The sequence below is a fragment of the Accipiter gentilis genome, chromosome 5, assembly GCF_929443795.1.
Source record: "Accipiter gentilis chromosome 5, bAccGen1.1, whole genome shotgun sequence".
Taxonomy (NCBI): Eukaryota; Metazoa; Chordata; class Aves; order Accipitriformes; family Accipitridae; genus Astur; species Astur gentilis.
In genome coordinates, this window is record NC_064884.1 from 17,382,938 (window position 1) to 17,401,515 (window position 18,578).

At 42.1% G+C, this 18,578-nt stretch overlaps 1 protein-coding gene across 4 annotated transcripts in view; it reads left to right on the plus strand.

Moving 5' to 3' along the window:
* MACROD2 (mono-ADP ribosylhydrolase 2) overlaps positions 1–18,578 on the plus strand; it is a 912,387-nt gene that overhangs the window by 888,341 nt on the left and 5,468 nt on the right. For all 4 annotated transcript variants that reach the window (XM_049799615.1, XM_049799616.1, XM_049799617.1 and 1 more), the window contains exon 17: positions 15,988–16,071. In XM_049799615.1, the coding sequence (XP_049655572.1) occupies positions 15,988–16,071 (84 nt within the window). The remainder of the gene's footprint in view (positions 1–15,987; positions 16,072–18,578) is intronic.

Here is an 18,578-nt window from a genome sequence, read left to right on the forward strand (position 1 = left end):
CTAATTTAGCCTCTCGGGAGATAAATATTTAGATATAATTAAAATGGCTAGCTGTAAATACATGAAAGTGTCCGTGGATGATGGAAAAATGTGGGAGGGGGTTTCTTCACAAACACAGAGGACATGACCTCAATTACTGCAGTTTTCTCCCTGACGTTCCCCTTCACGGTATATATAAAGTAGATGTTGCTGGGTGCACACCGCCCAGAGGAGAGCAGTGGTTTATGTAAGGCTAGATTGAAACGTGGTTCTTATGCTATTCCAATTCTTGGTATTTTTTAAACCATCAAGGGAAATAAAATGCAAAGAGTGTGTCTGAATGAATGCACGATGTAGGTTTTTTTGTCGTGAGGAAGGCCTGTAACGTTGCTACCTCCATTTGAGTAACTCAGGCTGTCATTAAACAAAGAGGAGTGCAGCTCCCTGGTGTATTGACATTGCTATTTACAGACCATGTGGTAGTCTTTGAAGTGCTAACTGCCTTTTTTTGGAGAGATGCTGCGATTTTCTTTTATATTTGTTTTCCACAAAAAGGAATGTTAGTATTTTTATGATGGCTGGTGCTTAGTGGAGCCCCTCTGTGTAAAGATAACAAATGAGTTATGCGACCTGACATTCTCCCTGGGAATGTGCTCAGAACGAAGGAAGCCAGTGGCATTTCAAAGTCTGCTTTTAAAGTAGCTTGTTTTATATATGTCTGTGTATATATATGTAAGGGTCTTTGGGCGAAGACGCCAGGAACCAAAGGACGCATATGCAGAATGAAATTGCACCACTTGAAGCTGCTCCATGCTTTACTGTATCCCTGTTCTGTCTGACAGCTTGAAGTAGTCAGGCCTGCTGCAGGCTTTGGAAATGAAAGAGTGAGCTCTAACCCTTTGAGAACAACTGCAGCAGGTACAAATTGCTGGGCACGCTTCACCATTACTGTCTCACTTGTCCTCTCGCTGCGATGCTGCTGGGAGTTGCTGAGGAGGCATTGCCTGGAGCTGCAGGGGCTCCCCAGTCACTCACTGAGCAGCCCCACTGCTGGTGATGTGTGTCCCCACGTGGGGCATAAATCTGAGCTGGGACAATATGTCTGTAGACAGAAGCTGGAGGAAGCAACAGGAGGCTGGTCCAGCCTTGGCTGTGCTCAGCCAGGGTGGCTGAGGACACCAGAGAGGCTGCCACTCAGCAGACCCCAAAGCCTTTGTGACGACATTTGTGCAAGTTCTGTGTTTCTACAAAATAACTTTGTCTTTGATCCAACACTATATATTACCGGGAATTTTTTTTTGGCAAGAAGGCGATTTTTTTCCCCACATTTCACTGGTTTGTAGTTTCGGAGACTTCACAGTTTTGTTGCTATGAACCATCACGTACTTAAACTGATTGGCCCACTAGCAGCCCTTTGAAAACTGTTTGAAATAAAACCAGCTAAGGATAGAAAACCACCTTTCCCAAGGCCTGATAATCAAATCACTTTTGTGCTGCCCTCAGGAGGGATGGCCTTTGGTTATAAGCTCCACTCTATCAGCAGAGAGCCTGCTGCTCATGACCACAATGGCAGCACTCCAAGGACTGAACTTTAATGATGAATGTCACAAAATGCTGCTACATGGGCTCACTCTGGGGAAAGTAATTCTGTGTACAGTATGTGATCTATGTCACCTGGAGTCCTTATCGTTTCTTTCAGCTATTTGCAGAGTTCTTTTGTGTTTGGGCTGCGGAAGAAGCTGCATTAATTCAGAGTTAGTAAACCTGAGGACAGGCAGAAATAAAATGGATCTGAACTTTTAAGCTTGCTATAGCAAACATGCCATGAGAGTGAAGAGTTGGTAAACTGAACTTAAGAAGCTTTAATTTGGGTCTGTTTTCATTATACTTTCTATTCTACCATAAGTGGTACACTATTAAGTCATCTCTTGGGTTATGAATTACTACTGTATTAGGGAAATGAAACTTAACTAAAGAATTTTGTTGACAGGGAACACGCAGAAGGATAAGCAGGATCTTTTTAACCATTAGCGTTGTTACTATCATCATCAATCATTACTGCCATGTAGCATGCAACACAGTTCCTGAACTTGAACTGGTAATATCATGCAAGGTGCCATACACAGTTGCCTCTACCCAAGGAATGCACAGCCTAAATTTCATGGCTTTGCATGCTTATCAGCCTACTTGAATCTTCCGTTTCATGGCTTTCCAGCACAGTTGCACTGCTGTCTTATACAGGTATCATCTGTGACCAGCAGCTTCCTCCAGCTCCTGCTGGTTGAAGAACAGCTTGCTTAGCTCTGCCAGAAATACTTGTTGCATGAACAACCAACACACACTCATAAGTGCTTCCTGCTACCTAGTCAGAAGCACTTCTCTCTTGTTCCTCCCTCCATGAAAATTTTTACAAAATCAAAAAATACTCATTTCCTTTTAAATTTGGGAGGGTTTTTATTTTTTTGTTTTATTATTTTTTTTAGCAGAAATCTAATAGCTTCAGTTCATAGTTTTGGCAAGAGCCAGTCTGGAAATCTTAGGCTTCTCAAGCTATGTTTGTATGACTCCCTGAAAACATGACATTTCCCATAGAACTATCTGTTCTTTTAAAAGAGGAAAAAAAGTAATTTGATTCAGGAATGGGTTTTGTTAGAAATATTTTGATCAACTCCACGTGTGCCTTTCCAGTCGGTTCCCTGTGCAGCAGGACCACCCACTGCCTGCGGGATGCAGTAGCTGTGGTGGCTTTGGCATGGTGCTGGGGCTGCTGCCGACTGCCCGGCTGGTCTCCAGCCTGAGCCAAGCGCTTTTGCAAGCTTTGATTGTGAGAGGTGCTACTTTAGAAGCAGCCAAAACTTCTGTGAGGTGCCGCACAACGTGGCATGATAGGGAGACTTACCCTCTCCTCCTTCCCCATGTTTGAGGTACGTTTGAGGCTTAAGTAAGGTTTTGTTTTATTCAACTGTTGCATTTTTGCAAGGCTGCATTCCTTTATTCCAAGCCTAAAACCTGTGGCTATCATGTGTAAATGCAAGTTAGCCTCTGCCATGCAAATTCCTTGTCAACTTGTAGTGCACAGTACTAAGTCAGAGTTAGTTTTGCACCATACTCGCAAATTATGGCAGGTTTTACCAGGCTGAGGATCAGTGGTACTCTGTGCTTAGGACCCTCATAAGATTTTCAGTCAGTGCTTGGCATTGTCGCAGATACTCAGTGTGAACTGAAACAACCCATTAAGGCACAAGGCTTATTTCTCTCCTACCGCCCCAAATAATCTCTGCACCTGATAACTGAAAGGCCACAGCCTTTACACTTAAAGAACATCTCATGTAGAGACCTCTTTTAGGTGCTTATATCAGAATAGCCGGGTCGCTAAGTAGGCAAGATATTTATCTAGATTTGCTGTGAACTATAAACTCCTTAGGCAAAGACCACCTATTTTCTATGTAACCGGCTCTCCCCTTTTAGGGTCTGTAGTATTTAAAATAGAATCAATGTGAAAAGAGCCATGCAAGGTGTTTATTTTATTTCCTTATATACCTAAGAAACATCCTGTGCACGGTTGTGAAGTTGTTTGAGTCTCCTCAGACTGTCAGATTGATGGTTTTTAGTGCACTGAAGTGTAGTAAAAAATGGAAAATATAAACCAATATAACATGAATTGTCTAGACCTTTAAACCTACTTAGGAAATCAAGATATATCTATATATTTAAAGAAACTCAATAAACCTTGTTTTTAAGATTGTGAAATTTGCTATTGACAGCGCTGAACAAAAACATGGTTCAAGGCCACTGACTTAATTCTAGGTGACACCACTCCTAATCCTTTATGGCTGAATCCTTAAGTTTTATCTGTGACTATGGGAAAAAGTCTGTCAAGGCTGAAGTCACTCACACCAGGGGATTAGCACTTTTTGCATTCCTTTGAAAGCTTCAGTAGTTCCCATGAAAGTAACAGACATCGAGGCATTTGTGGAGACTGTGGGCAGTGGCAATCCTTACACTGGCATACAAATTCTTGCAGACCTGGACCATGAGAAATAGTGCACATCTGTAGCCTCTAATTCTGACCCTCATGCTATGTGCTGGCAAAAGCTCTGTGTTGTCCTTCAGTTGTGGGTACTCAAGGGGAGAACAAGAGGGAAGATGTTGCTGCTGGTTGACCCAACGGTGGAACCACTGTATCTTTTTTTTTTCCTTTCTTTTTTTTCCCCCCAGAACAGTTGAAAGCTGTATGATAAAAAGGTTTTGGGCATCTGCAAGTTCATGAGCTAAAAGCTCTTCATTATGAATAAATTATAAAACATGGTACAAATCCAGCAATCTGAAGGAGTTTAGCTTGAGGAAATGCTTTTTATGTGTGCATGTCATTCTCCTTCAGCAGGACAAAAGTCCACTGCTCTAAACTGCTAACACAATTATTCTCTTCTGGCTTAATTGGTAGAGGTCTTGACTTTGGTGCTAAGATCCCAAGTATAAGCCTTTACGTTTTCTGGCACCGCATAGCAGGGTGATGGCGTTACGGGAAGGGCTAAGTACTGCAGTGTGCCAGCCTGGGTTTCAGTACTTTTATATGGCCTGTGGCATTTCTGAGTATCCCACAGCACTGGCTGCTGTATTCTGGCTGACCTTCAGGACACCTCATTGTAAGGAACCTGTGTTAGCCATCAATTATTAAGAGGATTTGGGGAGATGTTACAGACTTGCTCAATAGCTTCAAGGAAAATTACAGTTATCTTGTTAGACTCAAGAGTCTGACAGTTTTCATGATAGACACACTATAGTTTGCTATAGTTTTATTAGCAGTTCTGTAAATTCTGTTGTGGGAAAAAGAAGGCAAAAGCCATATTGTTAGTTATAATGTCACTGAGCTTTCTAAGCACGGGTTAGAGAGGTGGTGTCATCCTTAGTGCAGTGAGAGTTGGCATTGAATTTTTAAGTCCGTGTTTAGGATCCCAAATAGGTGGCCTGATTTTCGAAAATGCTGAGCACATCCCAAATACCTTATGAAGCGAGACCCTTTGAAGCCAGCTGGAGCTGTTGGGCACTTGGAGCTTTTGAAAATCAGGATCTAAACTCTGTTTTAAAGAGGTCCTGATGTTAGCCACCTATTTTTGAAAATACTGACCTATGTCTGCTGACATCTAGAACAACCTCTCTGTTAAAAGAGTGTTTGATGGAGAGAGGGGATACAATCACCAGCGCTAAAGGGAAAAATCCTGGTCTTTTTGAAAGCATATTCTCTTGAGACAATACGTTGAGACAAAACTGAAAGTTTCCTTCCCCCTTCTTTTTGTTATTAAAGACTTTTGTTCAGACTTTGTGTTATGTGGTTTGTGTTTTTGGCCTCCACTTTCTATCTATCTGGTGCCTCGAGATTTAACAGGACTCTGAGGAATCTTCAATAATTTGGAGTGAAGGCAAGATGGTTGAGAACAAAATGTCCCTAAGCTTCCCAAATGAGTTGCTCCAATTTTTACCCAATGTAACAGTAATGATCTAGTCATAAGCCAGCCTTGGTCTAACTTGCTATTTGAATTCATTTTCTTTTGATACAAGTAAGTCTCTGATATGTGTGAAACCTAGAGTAAATTTCTGACCCCTTGTTCTCCTGTTTATAAAGTTGACAGCATGACCAGTAACAGCAGGATAGACCTCTTCAAACAGTGGGAACACACTTGTATAAGGGGAAGCGTTATTAGGAATAAAGCTGTTTGGAAGACAAAAAAGCCCCCAGTACTTGCCCCCTCCACCTAAACTGAGCTGCAAATCTGGTAAATCACTGGACCTGGGTGTCAATGTTGGTAGATATCAGAGTTGATGAACCTGACTGAGGACTTCTCTGGAGCAGTTTACTGTAGCTTTAATTTTTGGTTTTTTGTTTGCCCATGACTAGTGAGTCCTTGTGTAGTGTCCTGAAGAAGAAAAGCTATCTCTCTTAAGTGTCCTGCAATCAGAAAGCTGTTCTTGGGGGTGTCTGCCACCTATTTTTTTAGGTAACTCACAAGAAACAAAGTGGCCTTCCTCCTGTAGTTATCACACTCCCCCACTCTGGCGATGCTCAGGGTCTTTTCCCAAGCTTTTTCCCAGACTACAAACTGGAGCCATTTTCATAGCTAGAGACTAAGTCAGGGCAGCACAGGGAGTGAGACTTGCTAAAATCAAGAAAAAGGGACAGGGGGGGGAAGCGGGAAACAAAACCCCCAAAAAAACAAACCCACACAACAAAAAAACTCCTGAATGGTACGTTACCGGAGAAAGAGAAAGAAAAGTTCAGCTTAAAGCAAATAAGCCAGATCCCTGTTTTACAAAGCTGAGGTCAGTTGGGAAGCTCTATAGAGCTGTTTGGAGGGGGGGGAGGGGGGGGAGATTATGGTTGTTAGTATTCTTATCTAAATGTAAATTCCTGTCTTTGATGTAACATCCTAGTTAGACCCTAGAATTTATGAACCAAACCAAGGATGACATGTGAACAAGTTGAGAAGAAAAAACTGCAGCTCTGTCTTTGTGTAGTTCTTACTGAGCGCTGATATAAATGGAAGACAAATCAAAGGCAACAATAGTGCCACACATTTTATCTCACACCCTGTGATGCATATTAGTGTTGTTTCCCATTGTGAGCCAGAAAGAACATTTACAATTTTAGAAAACACTGCATAATGGCTCTCTGCAAGGAAAAGAAGCAAGCGTATGACTGCCAGTACTGACACTTGCTTTTTCCTGGCCTGCAAAATTCCTTTTCTGGAAGCTCTGTTGTGGGCAAAATTTTTCTACCCCACACTAAGAATTTTGAATTTGGTCTTAAAATTTTCTCCAGGAAATACAGCAAATAGACCTCAATGATTTGGTAATATAAATCCAGTCTTTAGCCTTGCCAGGAAATACTGGCCAAGCCAATCATCATGTGGCGATATGCTGCTATGGTGCAGATGATAGCATCCAGGCTGGTGGATTACTCTTTTCTAAAAGCAACCCACAGGAGTCATCTTTTCCATTGTGCTTTTCGGTAGTTTGGAAATACCCTTGGCTTCAAGGTGAGTGTCAGGAGGACGGGTGGGTATTTCAAGTGTTAAACACCAGCTATGCTATGGCTGTCTGGCTCTGCACCTCCCTCACACCCCAAAATGTCAGCGTTAAAAGCTGATTTTTAAGACATGCTACTGAAATGGGTAGAAGAACATGATTGCCACCACGGAGCTGAAATGCCCACTGTAGGTTGTTCTTTTAGCCTTGTGTCGGTTGGGAGTAGGTGGCATGCGATTCCCTCTGACAGTGCTGTGATTTGGGAATTTTGGTTCTATCATGGCTTATTTCTATGTGCTCTGTGTTCAGAGGAGGAGGTGGTTATTGCCTGCTGGCATTGGGCAGCTGGAGGTTAGAACACCCCTTGCTCTGATGTAGTTATTTCCTGGGGAAACATCTTACTCCACGTCATCATTGTAAAATTTTGGTCTTGTATTCATCCAGTTACCAGTAGAAATTAAAAATGGCATCCATGCTTAGGAAGTAATACAGCACTTGCAATATGTTTGCTTTCCCTCCTATTCCTTTGAGGCTGGCTGGTGTTGGCTCGCTCACTGCTGTAGAGGAGGGTGCCAGGCTTTCACCAGAGAAATGGGGGCAGCAATCAGCATTAATGACATCCTCTGACAGTGAAAGCTGCATGAATCTCCAGAAGCCAGATTTCAGCGATGGCTTCTCTCCACAGGGCGCGTGGCACTTCCCAAGCAGAATGGGGAGCATCGCCTTGGGTAATACATCCAGCACCGCCATCTATCACTTGGCTATTCCCTTCTTTACAGAGAGAAAACAACTCCCAGCCATTTATTTATGAAAAATTGCTTACTGCCCTTGAACGTAAATATATACACAGAAGTGTGCCTGTGTGTTTTATTTAAACATCTGTTATATTTTGATGAGTCACCAGATCACCAGTGATCCAGGTCTGATACAAGAGCCCTGAAAACTGGAATAGGTGAGGAGCTCAGTAGCAAAATTAGTCCTTTATAGCAGATTTGTGTTTATCACCGTATAGTTAAAGCTGACTGTAAAATTTTGGCTTTGAAGGAGTCAGAGCAGAGCTCAGTTAAAAAAAGAAAAGGGTATGGTTCTGTAATTGTTTTTGAAAAATTATCATTATTGAACATGTGTCTCAGTAGGGGAAACAGATACAAGTATCAACTGTGAGGTCTTTGTTATTGAGTGCTGCCAATTACCACTTCTTTTCAAGCAAATGAGTTTCATATTATGTTCAGTTTGGTTTTAGGAAGCTAACAGCTTTTTAAAAATTAAAATAGAGTGCTGGGTCAGGAGATGATGAGCCTTTAGAAATGCAAGTACTCTTTTCCAAAGAGCAAGACATTTCAGCTGGGTGTGTTGTATACTCTACCTCAGGTTATCCAAGTTTTTATTGAGGTTTGCTTTTTTGGTGTTTGGGGGTTTTTAAATTAATTTTTATTTTTCCTGCTGGCTGTTGTATCTTTGTATCACAAGATGCTTAAAAATTACAGCATACCTGCAAGGTTATGTCTATTAGCAGAACTTTGCTGAACTTCATGTGCCTCTCCTTGCTGTGAATATTCTGTTTTAATTTAAGCTGCAAAATTTAGGTTGTGGTCTCTGGATAAATAACAGGGAAGAGTCTTTCTCCACACTGTGTATTGTAACTGCCTTTCGGGTAGATCCATACACCCTCCTTATTTACCCTTCTGCTGCTGTTCCCTGCTACTTTGAAGCTCATTCTTCATACACTTGGCAATAGTCTCCTTGAAAAGGAATTGAACAGAATATTTTCCAAGGCTACTCTTTGACTCAGCAGTAATCTCTTTCAGAAGCAGTGACCCCAGAAATAAATTGTTGCAGCCATAAGGGCGAGCAGCCCCGCCTGCACGTTGTCAGAAACTCAGGCAAGGCCTCCTTTTGTCCTGTGCGGATGGCGCACTTTTTCACCCCATCGTCCTCTCTGCTGTAGCCGGAGAGCAGGGACTTCATAAAAGATGAGGGTGCTTGCCTGAAAGGAACTTTTCTAACTGCCAGTTCTTGGGCAATTTGCTATTTGTGTCCTCTCAGGTTCTTACTCTCTCCCTCCCCACCCTTTCTTTGTAATTTCTTTCATAAATATTGTTTCTATTCACTCCCAGCACCCACCTAGTTCTCGTGGAGCTGCTCAGGACTGAGGACTGGCACAATCTCTTCTGTTTGGAGTGGCTCCTTTGGAGGGAAACGGGAAGTTTCTTTCCCTTGTCTGAAACAAGCAGGGTGTCATTCTGACAAATCTGCCCTACTTAGGAGATACAGGACCTCTTTGCTTTCAGTCTGTTGATTTGCTGCAGTTGTCTCAAGATCATTTGAAAAGCTTAGAAAATACAGTGAATGCAAGATTGAAGTGGAATAGGGGCACAGTATGTGCTGATGGAAAATCCAGCAGCAGCACGAGCTATTAAGTTGTTCATGTTGGAGGGGAAAACAAAGCCTATTAAAGCCATTGGGCTCCTGGATCAGTTCTCCAAAATTAAGGACTGAATCCTCACCCCAGATTAGGGGTGCAAAGAGGAATTAAAGTTGCTGTACGAGGACAGCTGGAGAGAGACTAGGTACATGGTAATGAGCATGGTGAGTGTGCAGAGGAAATAATGTTGTGATGGGAATGGAGGTTCACGTATCATTCTGTCAGCTGGCAGTCATTCAGCAGGCTTGCTCCCATGGCTGTGGAATTAGAAAAATGCCCAACTGAATGCCCAGCATCATTCCCCTGGTGAAAGCTGAGCCTTAGGAGACCTGGAAATTTCCTGCGGCTTACATGCAAGGATCCTTCAGTGCTGTAATTCCTCACACCTATGCAGCTTTTTAGGATCAGGAAGCTAGTGATCAGGAACTGAACCAAATCACTTACGAGTTCCATAAATGGTTGAGGGTGGAAGAGAAAATGACAGAATGGGAAAGAAAGGTAAATAATCTTGCCATTTGTATTAATTCAGAAACCCTTCGCTTTTCGTAATACCACTGGACATGCTATCTGTGTTATTTGTATAGGCAGGGAAGTGGAGCACAAGGGCTTTGGAAGCCATTTGGGACAGGTGATCTACTAGTTTGTGTACAACCAGGCAACGGTTTACTTGTGTTAACGGCCAGCGATTGAGGACTGCAATGAAAGCTTCTGGGTGCTCCATTTCAGATATTCCGTGCTGCAGGCTTCTTCTCTGATGAGAGGTTTCACAAAAAGAGCATCTGGAAAACAGCAACATGGCCTCTTGCACAGCTGAGGCTTTTTCAGAATAAAAAATTCAAAAAGGGTTTTCCTTAAAATGATACGCCCTTGTATTCATCAAGAGCCTGCTGTGTGCAGGTTTATCCTGTTGTTACAGAGAGACAAAAGATACAAAGAGCTCCTGATGGGCATTAGCAATTTTAGAGATGCCCAATTTGTATGGGTCTTATGGACCATATCGCTGAGAGACAATCCTCACTACCCTCCCATTCCCACCTTTAGGGAAAAGGAGGCATAATGAGATTTACTAACAGTATGTTTAATAAAGGGCTGGAAGGGGATAGGGATAAGCGGATCTTAGACACTTTTAAATCGTGTTAAAAAAATTGTGGTTCAGCTTGAGCTGGAAATAACAGTGGCTGGAAGCAGTGCGATGCCTTTAGGTACAGTTGCGTGCACAAACACAGAGAGCTGAGATGATGCACACTACACTGGAAGGATGGGGAGCTTCATTGCGCTGGGTTACTCTGGGAGACAAAGCCAAAATGCCAAAAGGGAGGGTAAATACTCCATTTAACGATGAAGGGGCTGCGACGTGAATCCTGACAGCCCACGCGTGGCATTAAGAAATAATGCTCAGTGTCTTCAAAAGCCTGGCAAAGCTAGCGTCCTGGCCAGCACACCCCCCTCGGGAATCTGTGTCCTTGAGTTTTCTTTTCACCTCTATGGTGCCTAATTGCTGAGGGGTGGGGACAGGGTTGATCAAGGTAGAATATTCCTGATTTAACAGATGGAGGTGTGTGTTGTTAATGAAGCCACACCAAATAGCGAGAGGCACCTTTGCAGCAGTGCCATTCCTGCAGACTCAGCGCTGTTGTGCTTGACCTATGTGTGGCAGAAGGAGAGCGAGGGAGAGAACTGCCCACAGACTTGAACATAACAAAGTACAGACGGACCGTGATTGCTGTGTTTGTTTTAGAGCCCCAAGAGCAGCAGGTTGGGTGGTTTTGCATGTAGAGCCGTACAAGAAGACAGCATAAATCTTTTATGTAGTAGAATCTGGTCTGGTTAAAAGGGTCAGTCATCCCAGATGGAGGTGTTGAACAGGAGTCAAACTGAGCCCTTGTGTCATGGACAGCTTCAGTTTCTAAGTGAAGCAGTGTTTATAATGCTATTAAAATACAGTGGTAAACAGAGTACATGAAGGCTTGAGAGTCACATTAGCAAAGAGCTACAGTGAAATGAGTGGGAAGAAGGAAAAACCAGCTCTGGCTATTTGCAGAGCAAGAAAAATGGAACTGGTTTTGACAGATAGGACAATTCATCTGTGTGTCATAAGAGCTTTGTCTGTGGTTTTTGTTGTTGTGGATGAAAAATGGTGCCTTCAATTTTTGACCAGAGAAATTTGGATTTTAACGAGCCTCTGTCTCTCAGAGTCTCCCAATTAGGGGAAGTATATTTACAGCTAAACTCAAAATAATAAATTTTATTCAATGTGTATGAATCAGGGAAGTCTGGATTGTTCAGAATACCTGCAATGTGGTTTTCATATTGCATAACGACAGAGGTGGTTTTTTCAAAGTATGTAACATGAGTAGAAACAACTGCTCTACAAATAATTTATGACTAATGAATCTCCCCTGGTTGCAAATTGCCCATGGGCAGGATAGTATTTTATTGGAATTCCTGTGGCAGCTCCCAAAATTGCTGGGCAGACATGTTATGGGAATAATGACCTTGCCATTTTGCCTGTAAAAATAGTAGTTGTCTGGACTGTTGTATTATTGATAACTCTTTTCTTCCTCAAATATTCAGAATGATCTTAGGGACCAGGATTTCCCACTTAGTTGCAAGACTTCTAAAATTGGGGAATTTTTAAGATTTAAGTTATCTTGGTGTTGCTTGATTGCACTGACAGTACTCATTTATTACCTAAGCCCCATGCAAGGACTGCCAAGGCTGGTCTTGAAGGCTGGGCTCTGCAGAGAGAGCCCAATCTCCCAGGCTCCCTCAGTATTCAGCAAAGAGAAATAAACTCCCTTAAGGTGCGCAGCTCAGAGCACAAACCCAGTTCAGGTGCCTTCCAGGAATGATTCATCAATTCTAGGGACACTACATTGGGATTTTGCTTTGAATTCCCTGGGAGAGGAGCCTGCCTCTCTCCTGATCGCAAAAGTGCTCTTCAGTACACAGCAAAGCCTTGCTGATGATCAAGTAAAAATGAGTTTTATGGATTGCTGTGTGTTACAGCTTCTAAGCCTGCATAGTTGGAGGAGGGGAAGGGGGAGGGTTACACTTTTTACACTTTTTACACTTTTTTACTTATTAGGATTTATCAGGGGTGTTGAGAATAGATGTCTGACCTCTGTACTCGGGCACTTTTAAAATTGATGCTAATGTACCAACAACCACCACATCTTCATGTTAATCTTGTGAATCGTGTGAATCTGGAACCACGTTTCTCTAGAGAAAGAACAGTGTATTAGCTGTAACCATGTGGAAATACTGACAGATTGTGACTATAAAGGAGAAAAAAAGATGAAGTAACAGTACAGAGATTTTGATCTTCCTGGTATATATTTGTCTTATGCATTTCAAAAGGCTGGGAGCCGTCCTTGCCCGTGCCAGAAGCCTGTTGTCACTTAGTGCTAGGCTGGTTGTGTAACCAGACTGCAAAAGGTTCAGGTAATGAGCTCTGTCAGGAGCGCAATTGGAAATGGTAATTGAAATTGAAAGTGGTATCTCCCAGGCTCCCTCCCCTTCGGTAACTCTCAGCTCCTGCTGAGAGACCCGAAATACCTCCCTTGTTTGTGCTCTAACCTGAAGCAATCAAAACAAGGGGGTGAGGGAAGGCCTCTAGAATAAATTGGTTGTCAAGGCGGTTCTGGTATTGATTGAGTTCTGCTGTTTATGTGAATCAGGCTCATTTCTGTGTGGCACTTGGTTTTACTGCACGGCGGGGAAGAAGCTTTTTGGATAATACCCTTTCCAGTTGCATGGCAGTATAGTGAATGCTCCTGTCACCCACCCACAATAATAGCAATGGAAGAAATGAAGATTTATATTAACCGAGTTTGAAAGTCTTCCCAAAAATTGGATGATATAATGTGCAAGCCTCCTCCCAAGGTTTGCAGTGGTGCTTAGCTTTGTTAAGGTTTAAAATATCTTCTGCCTTGTTTGTCCCTGAACATTGTTTCCCATGATCATTTTCTTGCTGACAATATCCAACAATGAACATACACTATAAAAAAAAAACGATATGGCCATATTCCTTTCTGGGAAGGGATGGGGAATCAGCTATTCAGACTTGGAAAGAAGGTGAAAAAGCAGAAAACACATTAGTGTTCTTCTGACAATGTTTATGACCCTAAACCTCTCAAAAAGTAATTTTGCAAATTTGCTGCTGATGCTGTTGCTCTTTCCAGCCTCTCTCTAGGGCTGCCTACCCCGAGAGGCGAACCTGTAGCTTTTGGTATTGAGGGCCCTCAATGCCTTCTGCTTTCGTCCCTGCAACGGCAGCGCTAATTAGCACATGTGCATATGCACACACGCATGCGTATGAACAAATTGTCTTCTCTTTAATTAGGCTCTGTCTTCACCTAACGCTGTGCCAATAATCCTTTGCACCTGTCAGCTGCATGAGAGATTTCTGAAGTTGAAAGCGAGAAACCCTTCGGCAGTGTGGTGAAGCCAGGCGTGCCGGCTAGTTAATGGGAGATCTTGGGATAGGGCCTGGGAACCTCACGCAGACGTCTTTAAGAGCTGACAACAGGAGAAAGACTAGCTATCTCTAGCTGTTAGAGAAACTGGGAGCCAAGACATAACCTGTGCTATCTTATCTGCTTTACTTGGTTAACAGATGATGTTCTAGAGGAGGCAAAATCAGATTCAGAGGCATTAGCTGCCAGTCAGCATGCATTGCTATTTAGCAGGGATCCCAAATCCCTACATCAGACATCTGAGTGTCTTGGTGGGAAGGGCTGTGTCCACTGCAGGCTGCATTTGTGGTGGAACAGTTAATTTTCCAAAATCTTGCTTTTCTGCTTCCCCCTGCTAATCAAAATGTAGCACAACCTGAATTTCAGTGTATCTTCCTTGATCAATCAGTGCTTTCATAGTCACCCAAATTTCATATTGATTTTGCTAGAAGTCAGGCAGGGATTTTGAACATACCTTCTCAGCCTTGTACTTGTCAAGTTCCTGCCATGTGTGCATGCTTCTGTGATGAAGTGACCTGGATTTATCCTTTCTGTGAGCCAAAAAGAGCGGTGGGCAAATGCTGGGAAAGCCTAGGCCTGCTGGTGCATAAGAAACCTGAGGAGGAAACCACACTCACTCTCCTGAATTCCCTGGAGAAGCATCAGGGATTTGATGCACCCTCAAGGGGGCCATTTCAGGCATTCACTGACATGCAGGGTGCACGGTCACAGATGTTTACAGGCATTTTGTTTGTTTGTACAGGGAGATAATGTTAAACCAGTGAGGAAGAGGTAGAGCTGGTGATACAACAATTCACCAAAGGATTTCTGCAGTAATACTAAGATCTATTAAAATGATGGGTGACATCTCCATCACTGTAAAGTCATCCATCTCACTTTGCCCCATGCTTGCCGGAATGGCTAATTCAGCTTTCCAGTGGCTATTGTTTGTTGGGTTTTGTATGTGCTGTGTTCTTGTTTTAGCATTTTGATGCTTGGTAGGACTATAGATAGTGTGCTGGAAGTTGCCTGTGAGAATAGCATTGCCAGCGTAGAGAGCACAGAGGAGACTAAAATCTCCATGAAAATGTATTGGCTTGCAGATATGATTAGAAGGAAAAACTGGCTGAAAAATTCAGTAGTAGATATGTGTTTATGGACAAAATAACTGTAGTGCACTGAAGTGCATTAAAAAAAACCCACTCTAGCCTTCCATAGAAAGGGGAGGGAGGTGGTTGTGGGACTGTGAACGTTTAATCTCTGTTGCTGAAAAAGTAAATTATTTCAGTTTAAGAGTAAACTGGTTTTGAGATGTCTTGGTGCTTGCTATGCTTTGCTGTCTCATAATAACCACCCAAATGTCTGGAATGCTTAGCAATCAATAGCTTGACACCCTGTAGTTCAAATGCAGGATATGTGCAACAGGCTGTATAGCAGCCACAAAAGTAGAGAAGAAGCTAAATCAGAAATTAACTAAAAATTGGCTTCTTGGCACTCTAAATGTCAGAATATTAGAAGAACTCTGTATGAAAGAGCAAAACCACTTTTTTTTTTCCATTTCAAATGTTGTTAGGAGATTGAATCTAAGCTTCCAGACAAGCCTGAGGCAGAAGAGATAGAAATGTTGAGTTACAACAATAAAATGCGTTTTCCTAAATTCACATTCTAGTTTGTGTCTGACTACCTGGTATATTTGAACTCTCACTGTATCTATTTTTATTCTGCTAGCTAGAGAAACTTTATAAGTGTGATTACATCCCCATCATATATTGCATTTTATGAGCAGAAGGGATTCTTCAAAAACGATGAGGGAAGAATGGCAGGGAGGCAGAAGCACACACCATGATGTGGTTTTAACAATCCCAGTTAGAAAAGCGTGCAGATTGCTACAAACGTTCAAGCAATTATTTTCAGACTATGTTACTCCCCCTATATCCTCTGCCTTTTTCTCTAATGACTGCTGCTATACAGCAGCAGAATCTATAAAGGTAAGAGCATGCCAGAAGAAAAGCTAAAAAAACCCCAGGCATACGGAGTTGAGAATTATACATTAATCGGGTGCTCTAAGTATTGATTTTTCTCCTTCTTTGGCTTGTCTTACAGGGATGCAAGGGAAAGAGGAAACTTCTGTGGAGCCTATGAAAGTTGACCTCACATGTGAAGCAGCAGACGTTTCAAATAAGGATGGTATGTTGTTCTAATATTTTAATTGTCCTGAGGCAGATACGAAGGATACCTTTCTGGGGTTTGTTTCTACACTTCCCCCCCCCAAAATAGGAGTTATATTTATACTCTCTTCAACTGAGTCTTCTTGAGAATTTGTACATCTCTACTGTCTTGGAAGTCTGGTGGAAGTACCTTTCAGTGCCATAGCCCTGCTTTTCTAGTTCTCTCGGTTAATGTGTTCAGTTGTTATGTTCAGTCCACTTGCTTTTTAACTAAATATTTGAGGCCCACCATAATTTCGATCTGGATATCAAATTGACCAGGATGTGTGTGGTCTCATACCGGATTCATAAGATAGTATTTTGAAAATTCCGGTGCTAGTGCCCGACTCCATCGTGGGGCAAGCACTGGCTGCATAACCACTCTGAGCTACTATGTTGGCCTCCTTCTAGCTCGGAGCCAATTTCCCTTCCTCCTCCTCATTCAGAGTCCCTGCTTAGCTCAGTCTGGTAGCAGATGGAAGTTCTCTCCCTAGAACATTTAGTATTGATAAAACTGTCATGATTTGGTGACCCAACAGCAGTTGCAGTCAGGTTTGTGGACATTATCAAGCCAAATCTCCTGACTTTGAAAGGAATTTTTTTTTTTCTATTGACCTCAGCGAGCAGATGACCCATCTCTCTGGCAAGGACCTGGCAAGGGCTGAGTACCAGGGTGGTGCACCAGCTCTGCAGTGCCTAACATATTCGTAAACAACGACAAAAAAAGGCTTTCTAAGCTCTTTCTGTGTGAAAGAAATACTGGATGGAATCAGGGTCCTGATGCTTGGGTTTTGGTGAGGTAAACCCTTTCTTGCTCGTCTAGATAGGCTCTTATAGCTTAACAAAGCTACATAAGGGGCTTTCTTGTTTTTTACCCCAAAAGCCCTCTTTACTGCTCCAAAAGGCAGTGCTTTGGAATTGGGATTCCAGTCCCTGTTTTATTATTGTGAAGTGGACCCCTCTCTGTAGCAAAGACTGATTTTTGATTCCTTCTTTAATCTCTTCAGCATTGACATAGTATAAATTCAAGGCATACTTTTTTACATCTCAAAGACAAAACAATTATATTATTTTTTATTTTAGTTACACAAAGAATCTAATGCTGATTTCCTTTCTCTGATGTCAGATCATGCTGCAGCATTTGAATCGGTGGCTGATTTAGATGCTGGCCTGTAGGGAAGTTTTTGCAAGAATAGGAAAAGAAAGCATGCATAATGGATTTATTTATTTTTTTTTAAAACTAGAGATTATGCTATTACTAGTGAGTGTGCAGAATAAAGCCAAACCAGCCTTCTCTCCTCATCCTCTGAACAAACAAACCAAAAAGTCATAGTCACATTAAAATATTTGAATTTCAAATCCCTGGAATGGTCTGGCCTACTTAGTAAAAACAAATCCAAATTTACTAAAATTATATCTTAAGGGATTTCCTGCTGGAAAGAAAAACAATCATATAGCTCTTGTAATTTGTGCTGTAGCACAGCACAGCTGCATCAGCTGACAGCTACTGAAATTATGTTCTTGATAGGTTTCTTTGTTTCATATCCTGCTTATCACGTAAGGTCGCCTACGTATAACTCATCCTGTAACTTCCTTTTCTGTTAACTTTCTAAGTTATATGAAAGGAGAGGAAAAGGGTGTTTGCTAAGGCTGCAGAAGAGTACTCTGCTGTTCAGGGAAGTTTTCATTTCCCTCCAGCTTAAATTGCGATTGGGATTATATTATAGGGTTGGTTTTTTTCTTGTGGACATTTATTAGGTGTTTAAAAAAAGCAGAACAGAGGAAGGATCAAACTCCCCATGCTCTGTTTTATCTGAAGGGTTAAGGTTTGCGGAAAAAAGCCCTAAAATTTTTAATGTACTGGGTACTATTTGAGATTTTTTTAAAAAAGGAAGAGGTTCCCTTTGACAGTAATTTTTATGTAAATTGCCTATTTTTCTCTGGTCCCCTTCCTCCCACCCCAGGAGAGCTCATCACTTCACAGCTGAAATCACAAGCATATATCACCAGGTACCCCTTGGCAGCCCAGCTCTTGTGTTTTAATTTCATGTACCACATCACAGCAAAAAGTGCCTTAGAAATGCAGAGACTTTAGAGAGCTTAGGTGGATCTTCATATTCGTTCATCTAGTAGGCAGAGCTGTAATAGTGATATATTTCAGAAATTATTATTATTTGAAAGCTGGCTGTGATTCTCTGTCAGGAAATCTGTCAGAGGGTGCGCACATAAACCTGAATAAGGATAGAGATACAGGTTGCTACTGGCAATCTCCATCAGCCACCAGAGCGAAGACCCGTGGATATTAAATTTCTCGTACCCAGGACAGATTTGCTGATCAGTATTTTTTAATGATGACAAACCCCACCCTTGGCGATTGGTTTCCTAAATGATGTTTCTCTGCCGGCAGCCTTTTTTTAGTCGTCTTTTTTTTTTTCTTTCTTTTCTTTTTTTTTTTTTTTTTTAACGCCACCAAAGCTTTAAAGATTG